Below are 26,286 nucleotides of genomic sequence, written 5' to 3' on the forward strand. Positions count from 1 at the left end.
GTGTGGAAATTAATTAATAATTATAATTATATTGCAATTAACTGTAATTATGTTTCATTCCCTGACAAATCTAAACGTATTAGATGCATGCAAAAATTTATGAAAACTCACATTGGCGTGAATATTATTCAAAATCGAAATTTAAGTTGAAATCGAAATCAGTACAAATTCCATTAATTTAAAAAAGAACCTACGAAATTATACCCGAGGAATAAACTTATTCATTCGGTAAAATTTACTTGATTTCAATTCGAAGTGCATAAATGCATAAAATTATTTGATGCATATAAAACACATAAAAACACCTTGAACGGAAAACTGAATTACGAAACATTTTGCGGCCCAATAAAATCAAATATGAAGGATTGCCCTAATTATAGAAAGGTTTTTATTTGAATTTCTGCTATGCGAAAACAATTTCCAAATCGACCAAAATTCAAATTCAAAGATGAGCATGTATCGTTTGATCATGTGCCACCTGTTTTTTTTTCAAAGTATTATTTTTTAGAAAAGTTTTACATACAGGTTTTCATGTCACTTAATGTATGTAAATTACTATTGTAAATCTTATGTACATTTTCCACGCTTCCGCTTTCCATTGAATGTTTCGTTTCATTTTTTAAATTATACGGAATTGACCAAATTGGTATATCTTGGTCACGATACCGTTGCATTAAGATATCTTAACAATTTATAGATTAACGTCCTGGTTGCAAACTTTCCAAGATGAAATTGCATGTGCAAAAACCATGCTTGAAAATTGGTTTACTCATTTAGAATTGTGGAACCTACGTCGAGATAATTATGGTAACTTTATCGTACTCATAATTGCTGGTAATAAATTGATACCGAATCGACTCTAGTAGTATGATAATAATGAGCATTACTCTTTTTAATAATATAAATACGAATGAAGGATAATCAATCAGTAATTAATTATTTTACAAATCTAGCAATTCGTCAATATCAATTCTACTGGCAAGGAATGCATAATTATGTATATTATTTTACCAGTTTTAGAAGATTTGTGATGAAAATTAAACTAACTTTTTGTGTTGTCCAATTTTGAACAAAATTACGCCAGAAGTTGATTTTAATAAAATTTTGGATAAAATTTAGACCGTTAAAATTTTTGACAGCATTGTTGTTTTAATTTTAGTAGAAGCATTTCTAATTTGAGTAAATTTTCATTAAAGTTAAATACTGAAACTAAACCGTCTTTAATATTTTGTCAATTTTGTAAAAATAAATTTTTATAGATTTTGTAAAGTCATTAAATTTTTATTTGTGAAGAAATTACATTGTTGAAGTATTTTGTCATATTGATTTGATCCATTTTCATCCAGATTTTTTCAACAGTTCAATTTGTGCAGTATTCTAGGAATGTGTATGAATCAGTTCATTTATTAATTTATCAATTTTCAATGTTAGCATTAGGTGTAGTGTACATAAAATCTGATTAATATTTTAACCAAAACATAAGTCACTAAAATTATTGGCTCTAAAGTTATGCAATATGTCAAAAAAAACAATTTAAAGAAAATGAACCTTATTTTTTGCTGACTTATAAAAACTTTCGAATGAAAACAATTTATTTCGTCCAATTTCATGGCCACGTTTACAATTTTAATTTTTAAAACAGCAATAAAACGCAGTCTTGGTTATTATTATATTATTATTATTACTTTGATTACGTTTTCTAGTGAAAAACAACCTGAAAGTTGTATAATGATTTAAAAATCGCATGAAAAAGTAGCGTGAATGTTTACCAAAATTGATAATAATTACGAAATGTACTTAAATCTTTAATTAATTAAATATTTAGCGAAATCTCGTTAAATTTAATAAAAAAAGGCTTTCACATTACACTTAACAGAATTCAACCTTTCCCACTCAATCGGTATATTGCAGAAAGTATGTTCAAAGCGACAGTAATGAGTGAAAGCGGAAGTGAAACAAGGTTGATTTTTGGAATAATCCCAGATCGAATTGTCCTTGTGTCGCACGAGACAGCAAAATTGTAATTAATCTGATTTCGATTCTTCCTGGTGTCTTGAAATCGCTTTACAAATTTAATTTATTCATCGAAAAAAGTAGGCATTTCAAAAATTTGCAATTCCTGTAATGACTTCAACACCGTTATTTTCTCCTTGTAAAATTTGTACATGTACTGATTAATTCTTTACAAATCAATTGGGACTATTAGCGTTTTTAGCAGTAAATTAATGCCATTTTTTAAAATATTTCAAATTTTTTTCAACACGTTTAGTTTCTAATCTGCATATTTCATAAAGTTTGAAAAATTTTTTTTTAAAATCACTCGTCGTCGCGATAAACGTAGATAAAAACATGTTTGCATTTTTGAAAGCAAAAATGTGAAATAATTAAGGCTAACTTCCTCCTTGGAAAATTCAGATGGTGTTTACTATTCCCAGTTTAAACGCTTTCTTCCCATGTCAACTTTTTCCTAAAAAATGGTAAACTTATCAAAAAGCTTGTAGTTTTGTGCCAACAGCTTATTTTTTAAAAGCCTTGAGTTGTAATTTAAATTAGTAGGTTTGAGTGACTGGTTATCAGAAGTAACAATTCGTATGAATAATTAGGGTTGCCAACATGTCGTAAATATAATGATCTGCAAATACATAACATTTGTGACATTAATGTTTGCCTTGTACAGTACACGCAAAAAATTTATGAGCAAAATGTTAATAAATTATTCTCAAATTCAGTTTCAAATGCTTTCTTTCCACACGCAGGCAGAGTAAAAGCACGTGCCAACTTTCTCCGTTGGGAAATAAATGAATTTGATAACAAAAATTAGACAATTAGATGTCTAACTTATAAATTATTTGAGTTACAAAATAAATTTAAAATATGCCTACAATAGAAGCTAGATTCGAAAGAGTTGTAAACAGATAAAGGTATAATTCATAACCAGTAATAATCTATTACCAGAATGGTGAAAAAGAAGTACAAAACTGGGAATGATTTACCTACATAAACTTTGTCGTCTTCCAAAGTGCTAAAATCAGTGTCAACTTTTTCGTTGAAATGTTTATAAAATTTGAATTTAATATCTTTTAATGTTTAAGCTGTACGCCAAAATTTGTATTTTTCTACAAAATGAACAGCTTAAAATAAAACAGATTTTTTTGTTTCCCCTTCATGCATTGCTCCATTCTTGCGTATTTTTGCACGCCACGCGTCTGTTTCTATCCTTAGGACCAATAGTACCAGTAAAATATTATCTGTAGTAAAATACTACCAAACCGCTTACAAATTATTTTTAGCAAACTATCATGAATTAACAGTGACAGTGTCCTAAAAGTTTTCATAAATCAACGAATTTTTTTGCCGCTGAAAATGTTTATCAAAATAGTAAAAAACACTCCTCAACTATAATTTCCTACACTAAACTGAACACAAAAATTAATTCTTTCCACAAATTTGTAAGGCAAAATTAAGGAAATTTTAGCCTAACCAAACCACCGTTGAGAAAATTGTAATTAAAATCTTCGTAAAATGCTTAGATTTCACGCCAAAATTTGATTTTTATAAAATATTTTAATCGATTCGTTACTTAGGTTTGTATTATTCATATGACGTAAATCTTAAGAGACGGGTGAAGTTAGTAATTTGCAATCCTTGCTTATGTAACATGGATTGAAGTATTATGGGATTTATATTTATTTCTTACTACAAAACAGTAATGCTCGTTATGACCTAAAGGTTGAGTTATATACAATCCATGTGGTAATAATTTATAACCAGTTATTTCAATTTCTAGAACAAATACTTCTCTTTTATCAGAACGAATAGTTTGATCAATTTCTAAGTGTACTTGCAATCATATGTGAGAACAATTTGAAATCGTGAAGTGACTAATTCTATACAATTTGGAGTGTGTCTTACCTAATTTCTAATACTATATTTTTCCAGCATGCTGAATATGTGTTGGCACATAGGGATAAAAAAACAAGAAATTTAGTAGAAGATAATTTAAGTATTTTGACAAAAAATAAAACAAGGTATATTTTGTCACGTAGTTGAACCTGGATAATATTAAGTTAATATTGTTTAAACATTATGTACAATGTCGGCGTATAACTGAAACATTTTTATTTAATGAGAGTTCAATGAGATGGAAAACTATGTCTCCCTCCCAATTTCCCTCCCAATTGTTTTTTATATCGTTAAAAAAAATAAATTTGTCATAAATTCGTGGAATTGGTTTCATTATTTTAAATTTTGTGAATTTTCCAACAAGAAAGTTGTCTTCTATTAGAAATCCAAAGGTTTTCTTAAATAGATTTCCACAACAGATTGCTAAGGGCTTTATAAGATAATGTATAATAATTTGTTTCACATTTAACAATTAATTTCCACCTGCTATAAATTGGTTTCATTTGTGTATGCACGAATCTAAAATAATCTGAACTATTAATTTGTATCATAATTTTAAACAAAACTGAATTTGATGTAAAATCTTGACATTTATTAGCTTGTTGTTAGATTTTTCTTTATTCTTTTGAACGCGACAGCTGACACAACATGAAATTCTGAAAAAAACTATTCCAACCTTAATTACTTTGCTATACTGGATTTTTACGGGGTGACAATTAGACTTTTAACCTCTCAAGTTATCCAAGCCTTTAAAAATACAACATCACCTTAAAAATCTTGTCATATTTATCGGTCTCTAATCTTTCGTTACAGGTTTGTTAATAATTTCGCAACAGTTTTTATTAGTCCGTATTTCCATAAAATACTTCATATCATATTCAAATATTGTTTGAGTCCACTGGAAAATAAAACAATATAGAAAAATGTTTATGTTTCACGTCAGAATTTTGGTTTTGAAAGAGTTTCAGTGGAAATTAATATTTCAGATCGTAGGAAATTGAATAGAAAAAAAATTGGTAAATAAAAATTGATCTTAATAAATTATTCTAAATTTCAGTTTTTACCGTATGTTCTCGTAACGCAAGTTTTACCTCTGGAGAGGTAAAGGTAAAGGTATCTCTGGAAAGGAAAGGTAAAAAAACTCTACGCGAGCCGCGTAGAGTTGTTTTTAGCAAAACTATAAAAATAAACGGACAGAGATAAAATATAAGATAACTTTTTTCCTCTGAAAAATAAAGGATTTTTTTTAATAATTGTTTTATTTGACGCCATATTATTGCTGTAGAAATTTTTGCAGATTTCAAAAGTGAAAGAAAAAGATATTTGCAGCAATATGTAGGTTTGAAACCCAAAAAAGAAATAATTCGTAACCGGTATTAATCAAAAATTAACGTTAATTTAACTTAATGTTAACAAATTAATGTTAATTAATTAAATTAATGACCGTTATGCACACACGTGGTTTTAACGGTCTTTTCATCCTATCCCACAATGTATCTTACTTTTCATCCCTTTTTCACATCCTTTTTTCCCATTCCCTCACAATTCACCGACATGTAAACACATCGCCGTCCTGAAGAAGAATTTGGACCCTTCAAGTATTAAAGTGATCCCTCTCCTACTACATTTTTTCCTTAATCAAAAATTGATGGTTACGTAGTGTGGAAAACTAGCTCGCTGAAAAATAAAGAAAATTATTTATCAAATATTGAAAAATGTTTAGATTTTACGAAAAAAATTTTCGAAAATGGTTTACCCGAATATTTATTTCGATTTCGAAAATTATCAAAACTCTGGAAGTTTTGTTCTTCCAATGTTATAAGCATTCATTCGGGCAAAAAGGCATCAAAAAGGCAAAAAGGCACACAAAAAGGCAAAAAGGCACACAAAAAGGCAAAAGGGCATTGAAAAAGGCAAAAAGGCAAAAAGGCATCGAAAAAAAGCAAAAAGGCAGCCTTTTTGCACACACTGGCCAGTTGTACTTAATTTCCAACTTAGGTTAGCTTCTTTAATCGTTTGTAAAATTGTGCAGCTTTAAAGCCTAATGTTGCAATATTGGAAATTTGAGGATAATTGAAAACTAGTAGATGACGTACAGTACCTCCCGTAAGTTTGATAAAATTTTGATATCTCTCTCATAGGTTGTGATAGAAATTTGAAACTTTGTAGAATGAAAGTCCAGAAAGATTGAGGTTGGATGCCGCTACAGATTCTGAAATTGGGGTTTATCAAAACGTGAGAACGTTTTGTTCGAACGTTTTGACAAACCCACTTTGTTTTGTTATTTACGAGTATTGCTGTTGAAATCTGTGCATGAATTTTTCTAATTTGTCTAAAATTTCGAGTTTTGCAAAAAGTGCAAATTTTAGGTTTACTTTTGATACACACATATTGAAGAAATGTGGGCCAATCATTTGATTGGCAATAATTTGATAATGATGAAGGGATACATTGTTCGCTGAGGTTAAGGGTTTCAAATTATTCTAAAATGAATTAACGTGTACAATATTTCGACACGTGCGTTAACTTCCTACACAGTGAGAAATATGTTTAACTTTTCGAAAAGTAAAAAATGACACAACTCGAAATGATGTAAAACTGATGTCATATAAAATATTTAGCGTAACCCGCAATTTGAGTAAAAAAATATTATACCCTACATTTGGAAAACGACGAATCATAACCCCATACATAGGATATTTTACTTCACGCAAAAGTGTGGTACCCGACATCGACCAAGATTTACCCCACATAGCCGATTTTACTAAATATGAAGTAGAAATTGAAATGCGCGGCCAATCTGTGTGGCTTTATTTTTGTTTCTTTGGTCTAGTCAGTCAGTAGTCGGGAGACCAGCACAATTCACATATTTATTTATTTCATCCGAAATATTTTCATATAAATTAAAGTGAACTACCCTGGAATAAATAAGTAGTATGGTTTCGACACAACTTGGGCTGGAAGAGGTGGTTTCCTAATTTGAAGGTAAGCATTAAATATTAATTAAAGTTTTATTTAATTATAGTTAATTCCGATTGTGTTGACTTTTAGAGATCAAGATTAAGGACTAGGCACTTCACTTATTGGAAAGGACGCTATTGAAAAACTGATTCCCCTCGGTCATCAACTAAATTTTGGATTTTCCTTCAATATAATTATGATTGTTTATATTTTAATAAGATCATTAATAAAAATTAAAAAATTATGGATGCATAATATAGAGTAAAATTTTTTACTGCATATAATCGAATCGAAACTATATGGGGTATATAACTACCCCAGCAAAGGGTTACAGATGCTTCATATACAGTACAACTTGCCCCAGTGGTACCCTGCGCAGTGTTCTTCTGGTTGCCACATGCAGGGTTAGCGTGGTGCCAGATCGGGTAAAGTGCATAACCCCGTGCTCCATTTCTTGGGTTTCACCCGATGTAGGGTCGGATCACTTTCTGCCCCACACCAAGTTATTTTTTACCCTATCTAATGTATTTACTTTTTACTGTGTATGCATATTTTCAGCGAAAACAATTTCAAAAGTGTTTCGGATTTACGGCAAGAGTTATTTTTTAAGAGGAGTATACGTGCTTGATAAATAATTAGATTAACAACTTGACGGATAAATTGAATTTTGAAAGAGTAAGCAGGAAGGGATAAACAAAATAGTAAAAATTATGGGTATTTTAATTTTTTAAACTATTTTAGCACTCGTGTGAATTTGCAACGTGTGTAGAAGTAGAGTTATAATATATCAGTTTTACAAGGTTTTCAAAGAACCAAATTCACTAAATTTATTAATACGCACTTAGCAAAATTAACTTATTTATTCTTCCGTGTTACATTTAATTGCAAAAATTACAAATCGTAATTTACAACAAGGCGACGAGTAATTGACACACCTTCGTGTTGGTTACAAAATTCTGCTTTGGCAACAAAAGTCCAGAACTTTTTTTTCAAAATACATCATAAAAATTCATAACATGCAAATATGTCGAAAAACCTTAGATATTTAGACTAGTTCGAAAATTGTCAATATAAATTCCAAATTTCAGTCGTGGAATAACTAAAGCGGGAAAATCGATTATTTTCCCGATTTGGTCATATTTATTCCAAATGCGATCTGTAAATTGGATGCAGTAGACAAAGGTTAAATATTAACAAGGCGACGTTTTGGATACGAATCTTCGTGTGGTAAACAAACTTTCGTATAGTTGACTAACCTAGGTAAACAATTTATAATACAATTCATCACACAGCAATCAAATATTATTTGTAAATTTAATTAATGTCATTTTTTCCACAATTATTATTGAGCAAAAATGTTGACTAAATTTGTAACGCAATCTATTTGCGAAACAAATATAGATGCAACTTGTCTGAACGTAATGTAACCATATTTGTTAATTCTTTCATTTACAATACAATTAGTCTACCCAGAAACAAATATCATTTACATCAAATCCCTGTATGCAAAAAAACTATCTTACACATATTGTTTCGTAATTCATTAAAAATATACAAAAATTAAATGACAATCGTGACTAAACTAATACAGCGCAAATAGCAGCGTAATTTCGCAAATTTGTCCAATTTGTCACATAGTTGTCCAAATTTGGCAAAGTAGGATTATTTTGCTCAAAACTAATTCTATGAATGATTTTGAGCCTAATTTGTCCAGAATTGGCCTCGTTTCGGTCACAAATTAAATGCCACAAAATTGGCAAAAATTCGCACATTTTGGGCTGTAGCGCCTCCCCTGACCCCCCGCCATATCAAGATTATTCCGGATTCTCGATGTGCTCAAAATTACGGAAATTTTAAGCTATCATAGAGCAAAATCGTAGGAAGATGAAAAAACGGGGAGTTAATCGTATAGGTTTATATTAACTAATACAGCGCAAATAGCAGCGTAATTTCGCAAATTTGTCCAATTTGTCACATAGTTGTCCAAATTTGGCAAAGTAGGATTATTTTGCTCAAAACTAATTCTATGAATGATTTTGAGCCTAATTTGTCCAGAATTGGCCTCGTTTCGGTCACAAATTAAATGCCACAAAATTGGCAAAAATTCGCACATTTTGGGCTGTAGCGCCTCCCCTGACCCCCCGCCATATCAAGATTATTCCGGATTCTCGATGTGCTCAAAATTACGGAAATTTTAAGCTATCATAGAGCAAAATCGTAGGAAGATGAAAAAACGGGGAGTTAATCGTATAGGTTTATATTAACTAATACAGCGCAAATAGCAGCGTAATTTCGCAAATTTGTCCAATTTGTCACATAGTTGTCCAAATTTGGCAAAGTAGGATTATTTTGCTCAAAACTAATTCTATGAATGATTTTGAGCCTAATTTGTCCAGAATTGGCCTCGTTTCGGTCACAAATTAAATGCCACAAAATTGGCAAAAATTCGCACATTTTGGGCTGTAGCGCCTCCCCTGACCCCCCGCCATATCAAGATTATTCCGGATTCTCGATGTGCTCAAAATTACGGAAATTTTAAGCTATCATAGAGCAAAATCGTAGGAAGATGAAAAAACGGGGAGTTAATCGTATAGGTTTATATTAACAAATATTAACGCAAAATAATTCTAAAAATTATTTTTCGTGATTTCCGATGAAATAGGGACGAGTTATGCCAAATGAATTAAATTTCTCACAATTAGCAAAATATTCGCACATTTTGGCTTGTATCTCGAAATCCACTGGGCTGCCCCCCCCCAATATTATTGCAGATTCTTTCTCTACTAAAAAATACGAAAATTTTAAGCCATCATACATCAAAATCGGCCGAGTGCTAAAAAATCGCTTTTCAATCGTATAAACTGGTGCCAAAATCAAGCCAAAATCAATTCAATTGCTTATTTCAACGTCAAAGGTAATTATTTTGAAATATTTTAACCTGATTAACACATAGGTTCCCCTTCTCGCTTCTGCTAAATAAATAAAAGTAATTAATTTGTAAAATTTGGGTTTAAATTTTTCCATTATACCCTCATTTTTCATAATTTAGTTTTTCCACAATGAAAATGTACTTTATATCTGCACTGGAACCAATTCAAGTCATTATAATTTCTTGTTTTGACAATGTTGCCAAGCAGATATATTATGTTTAATTGAACATGCGAATTTCATATCGATGGAGGATTCATGAAATACATGTAAAAATTAAGGGGAAGAGTTGTACGATTTTTTAAATGGTTTTCACAAATCCTTTATGCTGGCAACATGCTCAAAATTAAGTTATCGTGCATACAAGAGTCAATTGTATAAGGCTATCTTAAAACGCCTAAAAATAGGAATACTCACTGATTAACTTAAAAAAGTAAATTCAATAATTTCTAGAAATTCATATATCTGTATTTTGGGTATTAAAAATGGAACTTTCCAAAAAATTGTATGTATCCCATTTCCATATAAATACTAACAAAATTTATGTCAAAAGATATTACATTTACAAATCCAATAAACTCCACTTTATTCGTGAAAAAACAAACCTGAAACTAAGCCGCCCTTAAATTGTATGCAATATCATCTCTTACTGAAGCCACACCAACACAAGCTAAGAGTCATGGACAATTCTGTGAAAATTGAGGACCTCGTCGCCACTGCGAATCCTGCGACTAATGTCATCATCGCTAATGGGGGGATGTTTGATGAAATGAACGACGCCGTCAATTATTTCCTGGAGCCCGAATACTGGGACTACGAAGAGGCTGAGGGACCGCTATGCCACCTTTGTGGAGAAGGGATTTTGGATAAATCCAACATCCTAATTTACAATGGTACCACCTACACTATAATTTTCAAGGACGATATGAAAAGAGATGATTGGCGAATTGGTACTTTACAATGCGTATACTGCATGAATTTTTATCACAAAAACAGATGTAATATAACTGTATCTGATTACTCATATTGGAATATCACTTCTTCTAAAATTTGGGCTTGCCCTAATTGTGTACCGATTTTTATTTGTGAGACGGGAATGACAGACGTTGTTAATTGTAAGAATATAATCAATTATAACAAATTATTGCTCAAACTTGCTAAATTACTAAACCCATTAAGATCGCATTTTAATGATGTTACAACAACGATCGATTATTTTAACTATAGATATGATTTGTTACATAAAATATTTGATAATTTTGGCATTGGATAAGCTTTATTGATATTTGATTTGTTACTGTTTGGTTATAACTCGGTTATGTATTTTGTCTGTCTTGTTGTTTATCTGAATTTCAAATTTTACTTCGTAGATTAATTCTATTTTATTATATATTTGTATAATTGATGTGGTCACTTGTGGAAGAGCATGGTTGTATTACTGTGAACTTGTTAGACCCGATAAATAAAGCATCATCAATCAATCAATCAATAAATCCAAGATTACCTTTAAAGTTGTACATGACAAGCGGTGAAAGTTAGCCTTGTGGACGACAATGGTCGTGTTCTATTTTGATTCTTTGGGCTCACCCAGTCCCATAAGATTCCATAAAAAATTATAATAAAAATCACAGAATTCTCTTCAGTTCATTCATATTTTTACTGTAAATTAAATTGATTTGATGTAATGTAAATGTAAAGTATACATAGCTATGCAAACAAGTGTCGTACAGCTATTTTTTAAGATTTTTTTATCACAAAGTAAAACAAATCTGTTCCTCTCCCCGAATTTATTTACACTTCAAGCTCCCTTATTTTTTCTGATGGAATTAAAATAATTGGTTACATAAATCCAAAATTATTTACATATATTAAACGGAACGGAATTTAACGGAACTTAGGATCACACGAGTGATTAATTTTGTATAATTAATACGTCAAATTATTTAAGGAGAACATTTCTACCTGGTTGATATGATGGATTTCCTGAAAAATAAAAAATTACAAATAAATTATACAATTTACAAACACCTTTGCAGAAATTTTTTTCTACAAAAACTCATCAAATTAGGTTAAATCCTTGAAATCTGAGAAATATCCTCTCCATCGTCTTCGGCCCTACTTCTTTACACTGCAAACTCCTCAGAATGCTTTTATTTCAGTTTTTGATGAAATTTAATTAATAAATGCTAAATTACATAGCTTTAAGCAATATCAGTATTTTAAATAAACGATTTAATTACATATGTTTTCAATGGAATTTATGGAACTTTGGCTAAAAAAAATTTTGCCACAAAGAGGTTTTCATAATTTGCTTATTTTTGCGTCGGTTCACATTTTTGCTGAATATCCAATATTAACTGTGACAAAACAGATAGGGTTATTCAGTACGAGTGTAAAAGTTTGACGACGATTTTCTCGTGATTTTTTATGGTGACGGTGACCGTAGAAATAAGGGCAGGCGGTGGTCACAAATCGATGTTGTTTCAGGTTATTTAATGTCACCAATTCTTATACTTTTACAAATTTAGAGGAGTAGAGAGAGTTACAATTCATGGACGAGAGGACAATGTTTGAGGTGCTTGTCTTTCCTCCGTCGTCGTGTTACTAAAATTATTTTTACCAACTTTTCACATATATGGACCAGGTGGCCATTACCAAGAAAACTCCCCACTTTCACAAACTCCAATCACAATGGGACAACACGACTGAAGTGGGAGTACAATAGGAATTATTCTGGCCAATTAGGAGAAAGGTTACACAAGTTCACACGGGTCAAACAGTCAAATTTAAAGATTAAAAACTTGGACAGAAACCCAATTAGTGGCAGCCAGAAGGGGGACAGTAAAACTAAAATTTACATCCCTGCCGGGGTCTCAACATACCTCACACATATAAAACACATGTACATATCATCATCATCATGCATGCAAGTCAATATTCATAAAATTATCAAGTCATTACATAAAATCCATTATCATGTCGCATAAAATCAAATATCATGTTAAAATCCATTGTGGTCATAAATTAAAATATCATTTCTCGACGACAACGAGTAATTTGATTTATTAATTAAATTACATTTTTCTACGTGTTAGTGCACGATGAAAATTTTGGAAGATTTTGGAACAATTTGCAAAATATTGGATTTTCTAGTGTCATGTATTCACACGATTTCTGAAATTTTCGATTTTCTGAATTTTCTACTCTAAAATTTATGATACGCTTCTTTTGACTGACTACGTAATACATTTGTGAACAGCCAAATCATAATTTGTTTCCTTCCCACGATACAATTGCAGTTCGGGAATTATTGATTTTAATAATTATTAATTTTACAATAAATTGAAATATTTTTCTGTGCTTTGTATTTTTTCTAATATATTTCTGAGAAAATACGCAATGTTTTAATTTACTGAACAATCATTTTTGTCAAACATAATGCAAAACCTGTGCTCAATAAAACTACATCATATTTCAAAATTTAAAACCAACGACGTATGTATCAGTATCCCAAATATTTTTTGTATTAAAAAATATCAACGTTTCCAGTTAATTTTAAATTTTCACAATCTTTGTAAACTTTTGGAATTTGTAGGATTTTTAAATTTACGAAATCGCGGATTGCTTTATTTGTTTGCATAGGAAGGATTTATGTCATAATTTGTACGATGGTGAAGTCAATTTGGGAAATTATAAAATTTCAATTATTAGAATAAGTAAAAAGATATTGTTTGTTAGGTCAATAATTTCAACGAGTAAGCGAATTTGTTTACTCAAATATTTGTAAAGTGTGTAAAATTTCTAAAATTTGTGCAAATCCGATTTGTTTAAATCATTTTTCTCGAATTTTTGTTACCTGTACATTCGATTTTCCTTCGTAATCTTACTTCATTTATTTCCAAATATTTGCTAAATTTGCAAGCTTGCCAAATCTACTACGGATCGGAGTGAGTTATTTCCTACCCTGGAACGAGCTTATCCTCCTGCCGGGATGGTAAAACATTAAATTTCTTCTTGATAACGGTAATTTCATCGTCGGGAAGGCGTTGAGAGAGTGAAAATAGCAAAAATTGGACCTACTCATGTATGCATTATGTCCTATTATTAATTTATTACCAAGTTTGTAATGATTTTTTACTCCTTTGTAAATTTTTAATAGACCGATTATGAACAATAATTAATCGTAAAAATTTAATGCCGTGGTAAAAATCCGGAATTTAATTTGAAAAAAAAATAATACTTCATGTAATTATCATTAAGATTAGCTTGTTCGAAAATTAAATCTTGGTTATCATATAAATTTTATGAAACGTTTTAGTAAATAATTATCAAAATTTGAAATCTCCCGACGTAAAAAAAAACACCCCTAAAATTCTTACTGATTGAATAATCTCAATAAATTAATTATGATTAAATTTTCAGCATTAATAAATACTTTCGTGTCGATGAGCATTATTTATTCCATTTAATCTTACGAATTTTTTTGCAAATTTCTAGAATCGGATGGAAAAGTATAAAGAACGAAGCCGTAACAATTTAGAAATACCTTCGTATTGTTGCAATTTTCTATTATAATGTAATTTTAGGATTATGGATTATATCTGAATATTTTTAAAAGTTTAACAACCTATGAGTGGTTTCTTCCTTCTTCTTCCCAATATGGTTGTAAACATTGCCTGAGATGGTGAACATAGCTGTTATCTATATCCAAAACCTTCTCTCCATACTCGCATAGGTCTGTTTAATATATTTTCATGCCACAACAAGTCAAAAAATACATTTGAGGCAAACTATTCTAGAATCACACTTGCCTCACAAAATTCGCACACTTGCCCCACATTTCTCGAAACTGTGGGGCAAGAGCGAGAAAATTTTAATTAAATTTCGAAGCCACTACCAGAGCTAATTTTTTTGGATACGATTTGTGCAGCTAATGCTGAGTTAGTATACAAAAAATGGGATATTTTTATCATGTGGTTTCGAAGAAATCAGAATTACAAAATATGGGAAGAGAATTCATTTTGTTAATTGAAAATATGCGATTAGGAAAATTGATTTTGTGGCTGTTCTGGGGCAATTTGATATCGAAACTTTTGAAGACAATTACAAGGAGGACTCAGTTAACAATGTCCACTGTTGTACTTGATCACAATTATGGTGACATCAAAGATATAAATTAAGTTAAAGTGATACCCTTCGCGCTCTTACCCCACATTACCCTATATTGTTTTCGAGGAAAAATAGTTCTCATATTTATTGTCAATTTTGTGCCATTTTCCCGTAAATTTGTGATACATATAAATTACGCAAAAAAATTCAGAAACAAATACAATTATTTGTATATTAAATGCGTATTTTTAACTACATAAATTTACTAAACTAATTAGGACACACTAATACCAAAGTTAGGGTTGCTGGAAAGATGCTCTAGATACAAATAATGGATTGCATGCTGTTTTATTTTATTTTGTTAAAATAAACCAATAAACCAATTCTAAAATAAGTATATATACTGATTTGAATTGAAATAAAGCAATATATAATTACCGCTAGTACACTATTAAAACGGGTTACCGGTTGTACTCCATATATTACTATTTTACGTTGGTAATAAAATTGCTACCCAGTGATAATAAACTGTAACCGCACTTCAGATAAATGCAACCACACGATGATTAATCATTTGCACTCGATAACACTTTTCTTATCGATACGGAATAGTCGTATATAGAGTACAATTGGTAACACGTTGGTACAACAGTTTTTTGAGTGCAGTTACTATTTATAAACATGCCCAACTACTTGTGGACATATAATACATATACATATGTAATAATCTTTGCAGCATCCTCTTATACATAAGTTCCTTGACGGTGGTAAGTTTGGCTATTTACAATTTGGCATGATTCTTTTACCTGTTGGCTGCTGGATCATAATTTTTTCTCATATTTAATTATGTTTAACAATTTATTGAAGACACTATTTACTTTTACATATTATTTTGGTTTGGTATTTTAGGTTTTATTGCCACTAAATATTTATAAATTATATATATCTAATTGTCTCAACTAATTATTAATTCGTAGGTGTGGAACCCCTGACACGGCGTAAATATCAACCCATCGCAATTCAACAGGCGTCATCTTCATCGCGCTCTCATCCACCTCGTCAAGATCAAAGTCAACCCATGGTATCTCAACCGGACGAAGGGACTGATTATGTATAAATTATTTCGAAAATATTTTCAAAAAATATTTTTTGTCACCAATTTCTTTCCATGGTTACCTATTTATAATTTAAATTGAAATAAAAATCAGTCACAAAATCTGGAGGTTATGCATAATTGCTTACAAAAATATTTTGAAGAATTGGATGCAAGTTTTCCATGCTCTCTGCGCCAACGAGGAAAACCAGCCAAATATCTTGATCTGCACATAACAGGAATGAATCGTTATTCTTCTCACATAACTAAACTTAACGTGCTAAATAAAATAGTGAAGAATCTTGTAAATATTTATGGATGTAAATACTTTATCGAATATAAAATATTTCTTAAATGTGTTATATAAGTATTTCAATTAGAAAGTTATAAATGGTTATTAAATATTTACACAAATTAGAAACCTATTCCTTTTGGAGTAAGGAAATAAGTTATAAAAATTACTAGCATATAAGCCCGTCATAAAGACGGGCTACCTTATTTGTAAGCAAGCTGTCACCCATTACTTAACGTTGCTTGGGAGTTTTGCTTAAAGTTGAGAAGATATTTCCTAACTTCGGACATTACATTTCTTTCGACGTAGTTACGTAATTTTTTTAACGTTGCCCAGGAATTTTTTTGACGTTGCTAAGGAATTTTTTTATGTTGCTAAGGATTTCTTTAACATTGCTAAGGAATTTTTTCACGTTGCCCAGGAATTTTTTTTGACGTTTCTAAGGAATTTTTTTATGTTGCTAAGGATTTCTGTAACGTTGCAAAGAAATTTTTTTAACGGTGTTAAGGAATTTTTTTAACGTTGCTAAGGATTTTTTTAAATTTTGCCAAGGAATTTTTCAACGTCGCCATATTTTTTTAACATTGCCAAGAAATATTTTAACGTTGCTAAGGATTTTTTTAATGTAATGAATCTTTTTCCAAAGTCATGTACAAAATCAAGTTCCAAATCAAGTTCCTAAGCATGTTCCAAATCATGTTCTAAATCATGTTCTAAATCATGTCCAAAGTCATGTCCATATTTGTGATGAGGAACCATTCCTGCTTCCTGATTGGCCAATTCAAATATCAACAACTAATCAGAATTCTGTTATGTTACGGAATGTTACGGAAAATTTCAGCGGGACGGACTTTTGTAAATTATAATATAGATTTGTATCGTAACAATTAAGTTCAATCCTTAAGCCGGCTCCATAGTCACATATTTTCATGTCATGCTCCCTATCCTCTAATGTTAAATTTAGCATTACAGGATAGAGAGCATGACATGAAAATACGTGACTATGGAGCCGGCTTTAACCGTGATAATTGGTGAAATTTGATTATTTAATAAGTGAAAACTGTGGTGCCAAAAATTAGGTTTTGTGAATTGTTGTTAACAGTTTTAAAATCTAGATTGTGTTGTACTGATCGTTTTAATGGTTTTAGTTCCTTAATTTAATGTAGAGTTGTCATTATTCATGAAATAAGTAATACTGATTTAGTACCATTTTCACTATTTTTTTAAACTTTGAAGTTAGGATTTTTTTAAATGTCTAATTTTCGAAAAATCGTTCAATTTTCGTTCAATTTAAATGTTGTTTTAAGTATATACCGCATTTTATGGATGATCCGTCGTCGAGGGATTTATGCACGACATTAAACTAAATGTGGAAATGTACCGAACCAATAAACCAACTGGAATTTAGAGATGTGATCCGTCCGTGCAAAAAAATGTCATTCAATTTAGAACGTGTATCTATTTACTTGGGACATGCCGAAAGTTTATTATATTAAATACTATGTTCATTACCACATTTATTGAAATAAAAGTTTGGATTTAGCCCGATTTTTATTTCATAAAACGTCTGATAGCAACCCAATTAAATTTTTGAAATATTTCAACCAGTTTCCAATTTTAGAAGTTTTTGATGAAAACACAAGAAATCGACTTTTTAACATTGGTTGGTATAGGGAAAATTCCAAAAATTTTCAAGAAAAATATCAAACAAAAACAACATTTTATCATGGAGTTTTCCACAAAATACCAAAGGAATATTCTCAAAATTTAAGTTTTTGAGAAATTTAGATGTCACGGTGATTTAAAGCACGAATTTTAACTACATGACATTCATGTACTTGGGCCCTAGAAACGATTTCAACGAGTACATGACATTCATGTACTTGGTAATCAACTGGTTAATTATGATATTAAATACTATGAATGTTATTTATATATTCCTTAGGAATTACTGCTTACCTACGAATTAAATAGACTCACCGAATTCTAGAAAGAATTTTTCTTCTTTTCCGACATTGTTTTGATTTGGTTGATATATTGTTCAATTGGATCTGTGAAGCTTTTTCTGCAATGTTGTGGCCTCCATTAAAATTGTTCATAAAAGGTTTTCGGTTTCTAGACCGAAATGGATTAGTTTGGAGTGGGGGGATGCTGGGCATCTTTCTTATTCCAAGTGATACCTTCAATCTTTCAATTGAAGATGACATATTATCCTATAAATTTTGTAATTCAATAAGTTAAATGATTTCGGTTACGACTGCATATTGTATAATTAATCTTCTAAAGTGGGTTTTTGCATACGCCATTACATTGGTTAGAAACAAGGGATTTAATACCACAAATTATGTCATGTAAAAATTTGCTTACCAATATCGCATTAGTTGAACTCCTGTGAGATATAACTTGTTTGAATGGTGTACGGCCCGTGTCATAATTCGTCTCCATCAGTGATACCAGTACAACCTCATGTATGGATTGTATTCTATCCACCGGGTTTCGCTTGGTTAGAGCAACAATTATTTCCTTCGAGTTTAAAATCCTAACGTGTGGAATAACGACAATTACATTTTCGTTCATCACCAGCTCCATAAACATTTCATTCCTTTCCTGTCTGCCAATTAGTTGTAACACTTCAAACATTATTAATCCCATGGAAAACAGGTCTGCGTTAAATCCATATTGTGACGAATCCATTTCCGGTGCTCGGTATGCGTCTGAACCTATTCGTTCCCCAATATTTACTTCATCAGTCTCTAGTTTATAACAAACTCCAAAGTCGCATAATTTGACGGGTAACATAAAATTTCTTTTGCTAAATAAAATATTTCCTGGTTTTATGTCTCGATGTATAATTTTTTGAGAGTGTATAAACTTTACAGCTTCCACTAGTCCGGTCACAATTTTAAATTGTATATTTTGTAAAGATTCGCAAGTTTTAATTGATTCAGCTTTATGACAATTAAGACGAAGCCAGTCTGTCAAATTCTCGCCGCACAGTTCCATTTTCAGTAAAATAACACTAATATTTTGAATCTGTCTTCCTTTAACTTTGTCGACGATAAAGCTAAAATAATCTTTATTATCTTCACTCCCAGTTTCTTTAACTATACTTTCAATGTTGTTTATATCATTCATTGTCAATTCTGTGTTCTTAAATTCAAGAGCCTTCACAATATTTGTATGTTTTGGCAAATCGCAATATAATTTTTCACTTGAAATTGTTTTGTTTGAATGAGGGTCCAAACCGTTAAACGGGATTAATTTAACACCAAACTTTCTCCTTTCCATTAAAATATGACCACATTGAAACACAATTCCAAAACAACCTTGACCAATAACTTTGTCAATTTTCAGGCCCATTAATTTTGGATAGATATTAAATTCAGGAACGTAATCAACGTACTTATTCAAGACAGTCATCCTGTGGGAGGCAGCCATACTCCCAATACTCCCAATTATGTGTGGCTGAAATTCGTCCGATTTGCCACCCCCCGTAGAATCAAATTTAGTGAGAGATGAACCATATATAAATTTATTAAATTTAAATATTCCTGATTCATTTATTTTCACTGTGTCCAAGGAAATCTCACTCTGATGTGGTTTCGCTGCTTCCATTATTGACAAAGACACTGCACAAGGTTATAAATTTCTTTAGGATACGTTTGAATAATACAAATGTATCGAAAATTACCTTTTGGTAATTTTGTATGGTATGGTATGGTAATTTTGAACAGTATAAAGTTTTAGTAAATCAAATTTTGAACAGTATAAAGTTTTAGTAGTCAATTCCAGCCAATTCCATTCACCTTATCTTATCTTTGGTTAACTGCGATAAAAACTGAAGTGATGAGTTTATACATATACAGTTGGTGATAAATACGTAATGGCAGCATTACAGTTCATTTATTTACTAAACTCGGTAGTTTGCAAAAGTACGCGTACATATGTATGTATACTTGTTGGAAAATCGGAATGCGTATCTATATTATAATTCAGAATGTCCATCTGTTACGGCGTGAAAGGAGTTTGTTCGTGACGGAAATCAAAGAACTGAAAGTGGTTTGTATTTAAGACGCAAATAAGTGCAAATATAAGAGAAAGAGATAAGATGACGATAAGACGGTTGTTTTTCATGGGTAAACTTGACAACTCTGGACAATTCAATGCAATCTTTATTCAAGTGACTGCGATAAAAATATTGTACATCACATTGTTTCCATTACCAAGACGGTAACTATAAGGTAATTAAGTGGTTAGGAACCTTAATATCAGGTTTAGGGGGTAAAGCGATGGGACGAGGTAGACTGGTAAGTTCGACATTATAACATTTCGGGACTCAGTATCCCGGTATGTAAGTATTAGAGTATTACAGGATTTTAGATGATTCTAGAGGATTCAATATTTTAACCGTATCAATATTTCAACACCTCGACCCCGCAACACATGGACATCCGAACACACTCAGTTGGTCGAGACTTTGAGATATCAGGCTGGTTTGGTACTACCTAGTTATTTCATAATGGGTGTGAGTTAGGAAAGCAGCTATATCTCACAGGATTTTAAAAATCAATTTTCAATTTATATTACTTTGAAAAGCCAGTTAAATTTCAATGAGGATACATATCTTAAACTTCAAAACTTCCTCCTCCAGCATCGATGCACTGCTGTAAACACGAACGCCAAGCGCCCACCAAATTACGCACCTCTTCCATGGGCAAAAGGTCCCACTCCACGAGTAGGGATTTTTTCAGCCCCTCCACACTTTTGTGAGGCTTACTACACACCTATGCCTCAAGTTTAGTCCACAGGGCATAGTCCGGTGGGTTAAGATCCGGCGATGCTGAGGGCTAATCCGCAGTAGAAATGAAGTCTGGATTATTGTTTTTGAGCCAGGATTTCACGATTTTTGCCTTATGCGCTGGTGCTGAGTCTTGTATGAAGGTCCAAGGCTTTCCGTTGAACATGGTTTCGTTGAGGGGCTTCACCACGGGTTCCAGGACGAATTTTTTGAATTTTTTTCGGCGACCTTGACCTTTTTCTCGACGAAATGCAACGGCGTTTTCCCTTTTTCGCTCACTCCCTCCCAAACCATCACTGAGCCAGGATGGTGTGACCTTTTCACGTTGTGACCTTTTCATCTTGTGACCTTTTCATCTGGCATAGATTGGGCCATTTTGTTTATTAAAATACTCATCCGTGTAGAAGGTATCCTCATCCGTAAAGAGGATGGAAGACGTCTTTTTTTTCTCCGTACCGCTAGAGGAGCGCTTTGCATTTTTTGACCCTAGCTTCCTTTTGGGGAATTGTTAACATGTGGCATTTGCCACGTTTTAGAGCCTTCATACCAAGGTCCAACTTTAGGGGTCTGGTCATCGTCGATTTCGAAACCTTCATTTGTAGAGCCAACTTTCCTTGGCGGCGGCGTGGATTTCTTCTTATTCTCGCCTTCCGCGCTTTCAACATGCTCGGTGTCCTCTTTGACCTCGGACGACGGGAACTTGGACGTACTTTGGTAGACCCTGTCTATAGGAATCTTGTAATTTTTCGAGCAACCAATATAAAATTGACTTTTGAGGTTTTCATAGCCTTTACAATTTCGGAATTTTTTTTGCTTTGGTGAAAGTGAAAAATTATTGCTGCCCGCTCCCTTTCCAAGTCCTATATCTCCTAAAGTTGACCGAATTGATAAAAATGAAGATATACGTTTTCAAGGTATTGAGTTATGGAATTGTTTACAACTTATCGTTTAATTATTGCTTATCAGGTTTTTGAACTACGCGCTACTCACACCCATTATGAAATAACTAGGTAGACATATGTAATGTGTATTGCACATTTGACTGGTACAAGACGGGGGTATTCGCTAGTGCTAGTGTATTATAAATCCACTGTGAGGACAAATACATACGTATTCATTCACATTTCACTGTATTATTGGCTTAAATTAATTAATTGGGTTATGCTCACTTCATTCCAAACCAACACAATATACAGTGTGTAAGATAATTGTTGTCACACATTAATTTATTAATTTCGATATGCCCAGGGTTTGGAAAAACCCGGGGTTTTACCTTCAATACCACTAACCAGGGGTTTTACTGGGTTTTACTGGGTTTTTGGGGTTTTACGGGTTTTACTGGGTTTTACTGGGTTTTACTCAATGTTTGGGGTAAACTAGTAAAATTAACAATGTTACATTAATTTGTAAAATTAATGAATAGAATACATTAATTTAACTAATTTATTTATTCTAGCAAGATTTACTCTGAAACTTCGATCCAAACCGTCTGTAACACCCGAACAACACTAACATGATTAAACTGGAGGTTACGTTGAAGATTGAGAATTTTCGATCGTAACAAAAAGTCGAAAGTAAATATAGAAATCAGGTCATAGGACTAAATTCAAGACTTGGAAATTGAATCTCTTGATTTATCTTTGCAAATTCGAGGTAAAACCCAATAAAACCCGAGTAAAACCCGTTAAAACCCAAGTAAAACCCCTATAACATAGTAAAACCCGCTGGGTTTTACTCATTTACGACCTAGTAAAACCCAGTAAAACCCCAACCCAGTAAAACCCGGGGTCGGAATACCCTGGATATGCCCCGAAGACTTTGAAACCTTAAAATCCATTAAATCATTAGTAATTAGTAATAATTCGGAGTCACCGATTTTGAAATCGGCGACAGGTTTAACAACCTAATAAATATTTCCCGCGCGCTCCCCTGATTGAAGTATGAGGCGAATTCCGATCTTGTGCAATCCGAGGTCACTATAGCTATTTTAGGCCCAGTCGTACCCATCCTTAAATTGAATGTCATTTATGGCTATAATTTAAATCCCCGGGCCCATTGTGCAATGGGGAAATTTAGAAACTTTGAGGTTAAATATCTCCGGTGGGGGTGTCCATGGAACTTAGCCCTCCTTCACTTTTTCTTATCTCGTAGAGTACTATATCCAAAGGGCATCAAAATCGGCCACTGACAACCTCGGACTTCCTACTCCGTTGGGTTAGGTTAGGTTAGTAATATTATAAGACACGGTTTTTAGCCCGAGTTAGGGCTTGTGGAAACGTCATGTCCGTCCGTCCGTCCGTCCGTCCGCACGATAACTCTCTTCAAACTTAGCGGATCGACTTGAAATTTGGCACACATGTTGTATGGACAAAGTTGGGACTCGAGTTCGAAGATGAGCCAAATCGGTCCACTGGTTGACCGGTGGGGGTCATGTAGGTGGTGGGGGTCTTACACACAGAGATTTCGAAATTGTCGTAGAAAGCTTAAATTTGGTACATACAGTCAGCAAAAATCTAGATCGTACCTTTACGTTTTTTTAAAATTCGATATGATGTCGTACACGTAGACCTTTGAAACTCTGCAGGCATTTGAAATAACTAACTGGGACCTAATTCCGCGTCGCAGATTTTTAAGGTCACCGACAGGTCACAGGTCAGAATTTTTTACAAAAGCATATATTTGGCGTAGGTATGATTTTGTGTATATCAATTTTTCAAATTTCGCCAAGGTCGCGATTTTTGGCCCTTCAACCTGTCCTGGGCGAAAAATTCCTGTGGGCGTCAAAAAAATCGTACACGGTCATACAATAGCTTGTTTTTCTTCGGAGGCCTTGCCGCATTCCATAAAAAATATTAGGAAGTCGAAAAAAAATTATCCGGAGAGTTTTATTTTTTGCACGTTTTTTTTATTTTTCAAAAAATTCTGACCTGTGACCTGTCGGTGACCTTAAAAATCTGCGACGCGGAATTAGGTCCCAGTTAGTTATTTCAAATGCCTGCAGAGTTTCAAAGGTCTACGTGTACGACATCATATCGAATTTTAAAAAACGTAAAGGTACGATCTAGATTTTTGCTGACTGTAGGTAACTAATGGCTTCTAATGCAAGAATATGAAGTAAAATTGAAAATTTTTATTTGGTTGGCCCTTATTGTGTGACCCACACCGATTTTTAAAATCGTCCAATTAAGCTGAAATTAAGTATATAGGTTGGTAATAGCTTGCAATGAGAAAATATGAAGTAAAATTGCGAAAATTTTTATTTGGAGGGACCCTAGTGGGTGAGACATACGGATTTTTTAAATAATCTAATTTAGGTGAAATTTGGCATGTACATACATACACTATCGTTCAAATTCAACAGGACACCTATATGCAAACACCTTGATAAGAAAAAATAAAAAATTGGGGACCACCAGGTACAAAAAACTTTTGCTAATTAATAAACAATTTATAGTCGAGTAATTTTTTTAAAAAATTTCCAAATTTGGCATGAAGGTTAGTAATGACTTCTAATTGAAGCATAATGTTGTGTAAAATGTTGTTGGGAGACTATAAAATAGTCGGATTGAGAAATTCCTGTCCTAGCCCTGACTCGGGCTATATGGAGTCTGCACTGTAGGTTTTTGTGTAAATATTTTACAGTAATTTAATGACGGACACTTAATATGTATACAATTTTTAATTTACCATTTGAATCTTGTCGAAAGGATTTATTTTCTACATAAGTTCATACATATTACATATTATTAAACAACTAATCTTAAATACACAAAAAACACAGAAAATATAATGACCTGTTAACAAAACTTCATCATTCTTACTACGGAATATTTGTGATTTTTTCCTATACAAATACGCTTTTCGTGAACTCTCACGTACAGTAGCTACAATAAGTTAGGCTATGGTATGAACGTGGTTTGTTCAGGTCCCTTTATTTTGTTCAAGTTAAGCTACCAAATACATATGTTACATGTATTTTGAAGGAAATTTATCAAGGAATCGAAATATGTTGGCCATTTTCCAAAATCTCTAAAACTGGCTGCACAATTTTCGGAGGGAGCGGGAAATCTGTGAATCCGAGGCAAAAAAAGTTAGCATATGGTTAAGGATTTTTGAATGTGGAGTTGAATTCTTAGATTTTCCTCCATTATATTTTCTTGGTAAGTTAATTTCCAACTATATATGCTGTAATACAACTACCAGCTAAACGAATAATTCATTTTGTGAAACTAAAATCAAGGTGAAAATGCGAGGAAACGAGTTATCGCTGGAGCAACGGGGGAAAATTATTTCCTTGCATCAGAAGGGTCTCGGATACATAAAAATCTTTCAGAATTCAAAATTCATGGTGCCAGCTACTCAAAGAATAATCCACAAATGGATATCAACAGGATCTGTGGCAAATAAACGGCGAACCGGACGTAAGAGGAAGACGACTCCGCGGATTGATCGACAAATTGCAGAAATTCAAAGCCAACACGGGGTCTCCATTTCTAACCAAACAGTCCGAAATCTCATCAAAGAAAAAGGTTATAAGGGTGCAGTCGCGCGGAAGAAACCTTTCATCTCCAAGCGCAATAACTTAAGCGGCTTCAGTGGGCCAAAGATCACCCAGCGTGTACCACTGATGATTGAAAACTGTTCTATGGACTGATGAAAGCAAGTTCAACATGTTCGTGACCGACGGTGTGACCACAGTCTCATGTAAGGTCGGCGAAAGTCTTAAGCCCAACTGCCTAAGAAAAACCATCAAACACGGAGGTGGTTCTATTATGGCATGGGGGTCAATGAGTACAAATGGTGTAGGAAAATTGCATTTCATTGACGGCATTATGAACAAGGATGTCTACCAATCCATCCTACAGAAGAATTTACTTCCATCAGTCCGGAAATTAAGAATTAGAGGGACTGTTTCTTTCAATAGGACAACGATCCCAAACGTACCGCCAAAACCACCAAGGAATGGTTCGCCAAAAATGAAATAAAAGTTCTTCCATGGGCTGCCCAGTCATCAGGTCTTAATCACACACAACATTTGTGGGCAGAATTATAGAGAAAAATTGCTAATCGGAATCCTAGCAACAAGTAACACTTAAAACGGATCCTGGCAGAAGCATGGGAATATCTTGACCAAGATTTTACCAAGAAATTAGTGGACTCCATGCCACGACGTATACAAGCAGTGATTGAAGCTATGGGAGG

General features: G+C 32.6%; 1 protein-coding gene and 1 long non-coding RNA gene across 3 annotated transcripts; one reads left to right on the forward strand and one right to left on the reverse strand.

Moving 5' to 3' along the window:
- Positions 1 to 1,352: 1,352 nt before the first annotated feature.
- On the forward strand, positions 1,353 to 16,117 carry LOC118438172. Its single transcript, XR_004836625.1, has 2 exons — positions 1,353 to 6,888; positions 6,955 to 16,117. It is a non-coding gene; the product is annotated as an uncharacterized LOC118438172 (long non-coding RNA).
- LOC110857536 (glycogen synthase kinase 1) lies at positions 15,233 to 20,087 on the reverse strand. Of its 2 annotated transcripts, XM_022106126.2 has the most exons (4): positions 18,654 to 20,087; positions 18,267 to 18,499; positions 16,144 to 16,220; positions 15,233 to 16,077 (listed from the first exon to the last, which is right to left on the reverse strand). In XM_022106126.2, exons 1-4 carry the CDS (start codon positions 19,899 to 19,901, stop codon positions 16,037 to 16,039), a joined length of 1,599 nt encoding a protein of 532 aa, XP_021961818.2. In that variant the 5' UTR covers positions 19,902 to 20,087; the 3' UTR covers positions 15,233 to 16,036. The 2 variants fall into 2 exon arrangements, with proteins under 2 accessions (XP_021961818.2, XP_035713885.1); XM_035857992.1 differs by lacking the exon at positions 15,233 to 16,077 and having other exon boundaries at positions 16,137 to 16,220; positions 18,246 to 18,499.
- Between the last annotated feature and the right edge of the window lie 6,199 nt (positions 20,088 to 26,286).

The sequence above is a fragment of the Folsomia candida genome, unplaced genomic scaffold, assembly GCF_002217175.1.
Source record: "Folsomia candida strain VU population unplaced genomic scaffold, ASM221717v1 Fcan01_Sc019, whole genome shotgun sequence".
In the NCBI taxonomy this organism is placed as follows: Eukaryota; Metazoa; Arthropoda; class Collembola; order Entomobryomorpha; family Isotomidae; genus Folsomia; species Folsomia candida.